We start from the raw sequence: 9,195 nt of genomic DNA on the forward strand, positions 1-9,195 counted from the left end.
TTAGTATTTTTGGACTTCGACTTTTTTAGTACGAACAAAAGCCAACACAACATACAAAATATAATATAAATACTGTAAATTGGAGTATTTGATAAAAATAATTCAAATAACACAGTATTTTCAACGAATTAATATACTTTGATTTATTAGGCAAATAGTAAAAAATTAGAAATACGATAATGTATTGGGATTTGATTTTGAGAAGCATTTTTTTGGCATTTATTTTTGTCTTTGGATTGATTGGTAACGTTTTTGTTATATATTTCTTCTCTTTTAAAATGAGGAAAGCGCCAAACTTTCGTTGGTTAATAGTACATCTCGCTGTTGCTGACGTTATTTACGGTATAATCACTCCAACCCAGTTTTTATATTTGCTTTTTACAAATGGCGAATGGCGATTGGGTGTTGTAATGTGTAAATGTGTTCAATATGTTGGTCCGCTTACTACAAACGTTAGTGCATGGATATTATGTTATATGGGTTATGAACGCTACACAGCTATTTGCTATCCGTTTCGCCAGCGTTTATCAACTTTTACTATACACCTTGGTGTGTCATTTATTTGGGTATCATGTATGCTTTTAAAAGTGCAGCATGTTTGGAGAGGAGATGTTAAAGATAAGGTATGTATCAGTGACATTCCAACGTTAAACGAGTATAATGCAAACGCAATCTTGACATTAATAGTTGATAGTTTGATTCCAATGATATTTTTAACTTACTACTTAGTACGTGTAAATGTGACGCTGCGTCTACGTACAAAGTACTTGGATGACCTTAGAAGTAATGTTCCAAGTATTAATATGAATACACTTTATCAAGTTAGAAGACGGAACGTTTACGGAGATGTAAGTTGTAAAAGAAATAATTTTTTTGCCGAAAATAACAATCGTCAAAGTAATAAATTTAGGTTGTCGCGAGCTACATCGTTTTGTGAAAAAAGACGAAATGCAATGTATTTTGATCCAAGTTTGCAACGTGCAGAACGAATTGCGCAAGAATCGTATACTACAGAAAACATTGAAGATTTAAATATATGCAGACCTCTATCAGGTAAAAACCAATTACGTTGTCCTAATCACAGTATAAATGCGTTGGTTGCCACAATAAGTCGTAAACGAGCTTCTATAAGAGAACTTGCAAGAATAAGAATCAAAGAGGCAGGAGATCGAGCAATAATTAATGTATTTTCGCTAACAGTCATTGCATTTTTTGTTTCGTCGTTGCCATACAATGTATTTTATTTAGTAGTAGTTCTTTTACACACTACTTTTGTTACGGTAGCTAATGAGCATAAAAATGAACTTATACTTGCAAATAGTTGGCTTGGGCTTCTAGTAATATCCGGATGCGTAATGAACATTTTCATTTATAGTGGAAAGTTTCCAGATTTCCGTCGACAGATACATGGATGGTTGCGAAATAAAGATAGAAGAAGTGTAGTTTTGTTTTTTGTGCCTCGGAAAAATTTATTAATTGGATCACGAAGATAAAAACTAAAAGAAAAACTTTACATATTTATATAGAAACTTTTATTCAAAATTAAATATACATACAAATTTATTCTGTTCTATTTACATATTTATTTAAATTTGATATACATTAATTGGTTTTGAAAATGAAAAACTCTTTCCATCCAATTTTCATATATTTGTCTTTTTTGTATCTATACATGTATGTATGTATGTATGTATGTATGTATGTATGTATGTATGTATGTATGTATGCATGCATGCATGTATGTATGTATGTATGTATGTATGTATGTATGTATGTATGTATGTATGTATGTATGTATGTATGTATGTATGTATGTATGTATGTATGTATGTATGTATGTATGTATGTATGTATGTATGTATGTATGTATGTATGTATGTATGTATGTATGTATGTATGTATGTATGTATGTATGTATGTATGTATGTATGTATGTATGTATGTATGTATGTATGTATGTATGTATGTATGTATGTATGTATGTATGTATGTATGCATGTATGTATGTCTCTTTCGGTGAGATAGAAAGGTCTTATTTACTAAATTTTAAAAATATTTTGCCACACAAATGTTCGTATATTCTAACTTAATTTTAAAATGCGGGTAGAAATTAATAAATTTCAAGACTTTTGGTATATAGCATTAACTTGTCATGAATATAAATTTGTCTATCAATAAATATATTTATAAATGTATTATATATTAGACACTAAGTCAACTCAATAAAGTAATTAGATAAAGCAGTAATAAATATTTAATTAGTTTCACTCAAATAATATATATAATCAATCCTGGTTGGAAATCAGAGTACCCTTGTTGTTGGGATATATTGTTCTTATTCAAGGGTTTTGCAAAGTTGAAATATACAAATATTTATACATACATAAATAACTACATAAACATTTATTTACTCATGAAGCAAGGTTTTTCTAGATTACTTTTGGACTTTTTGGACATACAGTATTGGACAAAACATTTGCAACCAACATCGAACAATGCTTAAAAGTGTTCCTAACTTTACTTGTCTTAAAAACGAAACGAACTATACTACCACAACAAACAGTTCAGGGGTCTGGAGTCATAGCATGCCATGACATGAGCAATCAGCTGACAGGTGACAGCACACAGGCAGAATTTCGTTGACAAGTGTCATTTTGCAGCGGACAAAACAAGTGCAACTTTTTTGGTTTGTTTCATTTTCTTAAGTCTGGTCCGTGTCAACGTCACGGAAGTTTTTTAATAATTAAAGGAAGTATCCAGAAGTTTCCAGAAGCATGCAGAAACTTCCAGAAGTTTCCAGAAGAAGCATCTGGAAGCATCCAGTAGCATCCAGAAGTATTCAGAAACATTCAGAAGAATCCAGACGCGTCCAGAAGCTTCTAGAAGCAGCGAAAAGAAGCATCTAGAATCTTCCAGAACAGTTTCACACAGGTTCATTTTACTATATAAGAGACATGTAAATCGACATGTAATTCAGTCAGTATATGGAAGTCAATCAGTCAGTATTATCAAGACAGTTTATCGAAGTGAGTTTTATCAAAATGTTTTATCAAAGAACATCAATACAAGAAGTGAAATACAATAAGTGTTTCATTACATCAATACAGTCCACATCCAACCAAAATGTTGTGTTCCACAGAGCATTATTGTATCATCACAAGGTAAATGTAACACGGTAAGCCTTGAGAAGCGTGATTATTTATTTTTATTATTTTTATGACTTCAAGTGCAAAAATGGCTCCCGACAGTCTTGGATTGGAACTAAGAACGAAAATTATTGGTGATTAAGTAAGTGGAATGTCACAAAAAAGTATTTGTGATAAATATCACGTGAAAAAATGGACCGTATCAAGGGTATGTTCCAAATATCGTTCTACGGGGAAGTTGGCAGCAGATAACAAAAGTGAAAGACCGCGTTCCACCACTTCTAGAGAGAATTCTATGATCGTCAGATCCGTCAAGAAGGATCCCTGGATATCATCAGTCAAGATACAAAAGCAATTAGAGCAGCATGTATCGGACCGAACAATCAGACAACGTGCTGTTGAAGCCGGATTGTTTTCTCGACGCCCTGCAAAGAAATTGCTGATTTCACTAAAAAATCATAAGAAAAGACTCCTGTTTGCTACATCTCATATTAACTGGAATGTGCAGAAATTGCGAACTGTCCTGTTCAGTGATGAATCGAAGTTCAACATCATTGGGACCAATGGCATTTGCCGTGTACGTTGACCGGCCGGAAAACGCCTCAATTTACGTTACTGTCGTAAGACCGTGAAGCATGGTGGAGGCAATGTAATGGTCTGGGGGTGTTTTTCTGCTAACGGTCTAGGTCCAGTACATCGAAACGATGGAATAATGGACCGTTTTATGTATAAAAATATCTTGAAAGATGTTATGTTACCTCATGCTGAATGGAATATGCCAATAAATTGGGTTTTTCAGCAAGACAACGATCCGAAACACACTGCAAAAGTAGTCAAGCAGTGGTTTCAAGACAACCACCTATCGGTGATGGATTGGCCGCCTCAATCTCCTGATCCCAACCCTATCGAGAACCTGTGGGAGATCGTCAACGGCAGAATTAATTGTGAAGGTGTTCGTAATAAGGATCAACTGTTTGAACAAATCCAAAAGGCCTGGGCAGCGATTCCACAAAGTTTTAATGATCACCTGATTGAATCTATGCGTCGAAGATGCAAGGCTGTGATCAACAACAAAGGATTTGCCACGAAATATTGATAGCGAAATACAGCTTGGTCAACATTTTGTCGAGTTGCACTTGTTTTGTCGAGAAAGAAATCAACTTTTTTTAATACTTTTGATTAATTTATTAATTTTCGTGTACAAATAATGAACTTTGTGATGAATAAAACTTAAAGAACTTTGTCTCTAAACAGTTCCATAGTTATTTCTCTAAATTGAAAAAATGCAGCACTTTTATATAAAGAAATTAAATTACCATTATTTGGTTGCACTCGTTTTGTCCGATAGTGTATATATATGCGTGTATGTATAACCGCTTTACCTAATTTTCTCTCGTTGAAAAATAAATTCGACATTCAAAAATAGTATTATTTTATTATCATTTTTTTATGTTCAGAGAAGTGGTCAATGCATCAAGGTGACTTAAAAATAAAATCTTGTTTATTAAAAACTTTTTTTTTAAATATTATTTTTGGTATGGCTTTTGTCAAATGCAAAACATGCAGTATATAAGTTTAGATGTTTCCAGTCTTGTGAAGTAAAGCGATTCGTCATTCTTAAATACCCGTCATATGACTCTGGTATCAGGACCAATAAAAATTAGGTTTAGTTTTGAAATTTTTATTTTTCGTATGCTAGATTCATTAAGCTTTGTAGTTTTTTTATTCGCAACTGTGTAATATAAGTTTATTGTATAATAGAGCAAAAAGAGTGTGGTTTCATAAAAGCTCGGCATAATTTACAAAAAAAATCTAGGGTTGGAGATGAAAAATTAACATTCAAATACTAATTTACATAATTCTTGGCCGTTTTCCAAAATAAGATTTAATTTTGAAGAAGCCTTAACCTAGTTTCGAAATGTTAATTGTAACGATTTTTTTTTTTTTTTTCGACAGTATGTTAATTTGACCAAGAATGAAAGTTCCAGGTTAAAGTAGTCTAATATGCCGGTGGCTTATAACGCAATTTCATTTTTCAAAGTTGGCTTAACTAATATGCAGTGGCGTTAGAGTTGTCCCAAAGGGTGGAGGATTAGGGAGGTCAAATTGGAGTCGGCAAAAATGGATCTAAAGTTGGCAGTCGGCAAATGTTAGACAACGATGATCTTTTTTTTTTTTACAGGTCTTAGTCGGAATAACAAATTTCTCTAGGCTTTACTCGGCAAAAAACAGATACATCGCCCTCTTTAAGATCTCAGATGATCCTGAGTGGCGCCATCTTGAAATCACTGTCAGTACTCTTTAGACTAATTATTTCTGAGTTACTAAACTACATATTTTTTACCTATTTTATTATCATTTTAATGTTATTCATTTTATTATTATTTTGATTCATTCACATTTATTCTATACATTGTAGAGAGCGTGATTTTAGACCAATATTATTTCATCGCTTATCAAGTAAGTATCGAATTGATTTAAATTTGCTCAAACCAATGTTATATTTTTTTTTTTGCTTGTTCAAATGTGGAATGTGGAATACCATACTCAATTATTGAAAATAATTTATAGTTATAATGTCAATTAAAAAACCCGCAGTACATTAAATATGTTACTGTAGTCAATAACGCATGATCGCAATTGGTTATTAATGACATAGGTTCATTTTCAATATTGAGGTTATGATTATGTTTTGCAATTGCAATCAAAGTTTTAGCGAAATTTAACTTAAACTACTGAAGTTAAATATGAACGTTTAAAAAATGAAAAAAAAAATGAAAATATTATAATTGTTTAAATAAACCATAGTTTTAGTAACTACCACGCATCTTGCATCAGTTAGAGTGAAAATTGAAAACTTGTCAAAAAACTCTTTCATTTTTTTCTTGTTTTTAGAATACTAAATTCAATGAAAAACTATTAGGGAAAAATGGAAAACAGAGGATTTGAAAAAAACACTGTATTCTGTTGTTGTTGTTTTTTTTGTTGCTGTTTTTTTTTTTAATTTTATTTAGGTGCTCCAAGAAGTCCTTACGGGTCTTATCACAGAGCATTGCGGAGGAGCATTTAATAGGAAGTTTGCACATCCTTCCTAGCCGCTGTCGCGAAATTTGCCTAGAGGTGGGGTTTGAATCACGGATCCTTTGTTTCTGAGGCTAGTATACTATTACTGCGCCACGACTACTCATAGATCTACTGTTAGATCTGGAAATTCGGTAGCAACAAGATCGAGAGGTTATAATATTCCTCAAAGAACTCTCAAAGACTGGTTATCAGCATAGAAAAGGTCATCAAACATGAACTAGGTTGAAAGTGCAAAACAGTAGAAGCAGAGTTTTAGGAACCATTAGTTGAATATATTATGAAGGACTAGTTAAGATAGATTATATTGTTATATAAAACTCTTAGAAGACTGAATAAGTCTTATCATCGAGAACCTTGGGGTATTACGCATACACATAAACATTAGGATTCTTATGCAAAAATATTTTAAACATTATTGTGATAAAATTTTGTTTTGTTTTTTCTAGTTGTATTATGATTTGTGTGTGAGTATTTTTTTTTTTTTTAATGTTTTTTATATATATATATATATGTAAATCCAACTTTTCTCATGTTCTAGATTGTTTTAGTTCAAATTTTGATTTATCATGTGAACTAGAACAATTCTATGTAATTATCTATATTAAAAACGAGATTTTTAAGTTTTAATTTTAAAGAAAATATATTGTCAGGAAGAGTAATTAAGGTGTATTTTGGAATTAATTTGCTATACAAATAGGGCCGCGATAAGAGATAGAGAATTGAGACTTTTTTTTTTTTTTTTCGGGGTACGATAAAGTTACCAGTTGCTCTAGTGTTAAACTTATTGGCAATTGAATGAAAGAAGTTTATTGTGAATCGTAAAGGTACTAATCCCAATTTATATTTTAGCATAAATAGTATATTAGCATAGATATTTATTTGATAAATGCTTAGCGCTTTCATTTCTTTTAATGAAATGAGGTTTAGCATGTGTATGTTTTTATGATAAGTAATTCTAGAAGCATGTTTCTGCCTTCGATAAAGAGACATTTTTTTCTTGTGTGTGCTTCCCCAACCAATCTTAGCGTATGTAAAATGAATATGTATAAACGAAAAGTAAAGAACTTTTAAGTTTTTTTGTGGTAAAAATTGTCTAGCTTTGAAGTGTAAACCAAGATTTTTAGATATTTGAGTGTTGATGGCCTTTATTTGGGATGTCCATGAAACATTTTTGTCTATAACCACTCCAAATATGCAAAGAGAAGACTCGTTAATTTTTTTTTATATGTTTTAATTTTTGCATTGTTTAATCAGGTTGAGTATTGTGCAAGTGAAAAAAAAATCGGGAAGTGATCTGATTTGTCTATTTTAAAAATTCCTATTTTATAAGATGGATCAGAAATGAGTTTGTTAGTATATTATCTATGGTAGTAATTGAAGTTGAAGTGACTCGTGTGGGTTTATTTATTAATGGGAGTATATCGCTGAAACGAACTGAAACAAGGAACATTTTGTCTTCGAGAAATATGGTTTGGCTTAACAAGAGAAGAACTTAGAAAATATGCACAGAAAATATGTGCTTAAAAAACTGCCACATTGTTTCAAGAATGAAATAACTGGTAATTTGTTTATTTGTTTTTAATTTTTAATTTAAATTTAATTTAAAAAAAAATTAATTAAAATCAGTTTTTTCAAGTCTAAATGAAACAACTAAACTAAAATAAATTTATTCATGAAATAAATAATTTCAAGCGAAGGCTCAAAGGATTTCTTTCCTGACGTTACTCCAATATGAAAGTTTAAGTTATGGTATACTAATGCGATTCAATGCGGTAGCTGTCCTGAAATGATTTACAACGTCAATGAACCTAGATTGCAACTAACATTGAATGACACTTGCGTAGTTATGGCAAATAAAAAGGAGCAAAACTTGTACACATAGCTCATGCAGATAGAGGAGAAACTGTGACCATACTTGCATATAGAAATGCTACTGGGACCATTTAGATTTCACTAATGATTTTTTAAATGCAGAAATTACTCTAAAAAGATATATTATTAAGGAAGAGCTTTATACTTTTTTGCGTCATACAAATTATGACCAAGTACTAGGAAAAGCTTAGTTGATTTTTGACGGACATCGCAGTCATTTGGATATTGTTGCAATAGAGGAAGTCAAAAAGTTATACATCCATATGTTTGCGCATTGAAGTCATGAACATCAACCTCTAGACAAAAATGCTTTCAAAATATTGAATACTTACTAGAATGCTGCCATTGACATTTCCGAAGAAATTTTCCTCGACGATCACTTTCAAAAAACTGTCACTATTATTTACTCAAACATGGCTGCGTACCTCTACACCACTAAATGCCATATTAGGATTCAGATCTACAGGAATTTATCCTTTTAACAATAGTATTATCCCACAAGTACCTTTTGCTTCTAGTAAAATATCAATTTTCAAAAACTTAAAAATTCTGATGGTAAAACGATGTAACGATCTGACGATCTAATACTTTGGAACCTAGAACTTCAAAGCCTGCACAAAGTATCCGCACAATAAATCAATAAAATAATTAGAAAAGTAACAACTAGAAGGCCTTAAAACCATGTTTTAAATTGTAGAAGCTCAAGGTAGACTTTGTCAAGAAGGATTTTGACAAAGTCAACCTTGAGCTTCTACAACTTAAAACTTGGTTTAGTGCTAAAAAAAACTTTGTTTTGTTTTAGTGATTTTTTTGCTTCTTCAAACTCCTCTAACTTTAGATTATTATCAGGATGTAAGCTAGTAGGGTCAGTAAAATAGTTGTTAAATGATTTGTTTGAATTATCTATTTGTGATGCTAGGTTTGGGCCGACATTTACAAAAAAATTCTTAAATTTTTAGGAGAGTTTCTTTATCTGTATACTCAAATCCATTTACTTCGATTCTGGAGGGTAAAGTTTCTGATTTTAATTTAGTTTTACCAATAATTTCGTTCATAATTTCCCATGTTTTTTTCCATGTCGTTGTTGATCGAG

General features: G+C 31.4%; 1 protein-coding gene across 1 annotated transcript; it reads left to right on the top strand.

Annotated features, from left to right (window-relative positions):
* Positions 1-278: 278 nt before the first annotated feature.
* LOC101234551 (uncharacterized) lies at positions 279-1,493 on the top strand. Its single transcript, XM_065815738.1, has one exon. It carries the CDS (start codon positions 279-281, stop codon positions 1,491-1,493), a length of 1,215 nt encoding a protein of 404 aa, XP_065671810.1.
* The last annotated feature ends 7,702 nt before the right edge of the window (positions 1,494-9,195 follow it).

The sequence above is a fragment of the Hydra vulgaris genome, chromosome 13 (genome assembly GCF_038396675.1).
Source record: "Hydra vulgaris chromosome 13, alternate assembly HydraT2T_AEP".
NCBI lineage: Eukaryota > Metazoa > Cnidaria > Hydrozoa > Anthoathecata > Hydridae > Hydra > Hydra vulgaris.

What these genes read in the sequence shown, in the direction of transcription:
- LOC101234551 (XM_065815738.1), top strand. Translation starts at nt 279, where the DNA reads ATGAGGAAAGCGCCAAACTTTCGTTGGTTAATAGTACATCTCGCTGTT.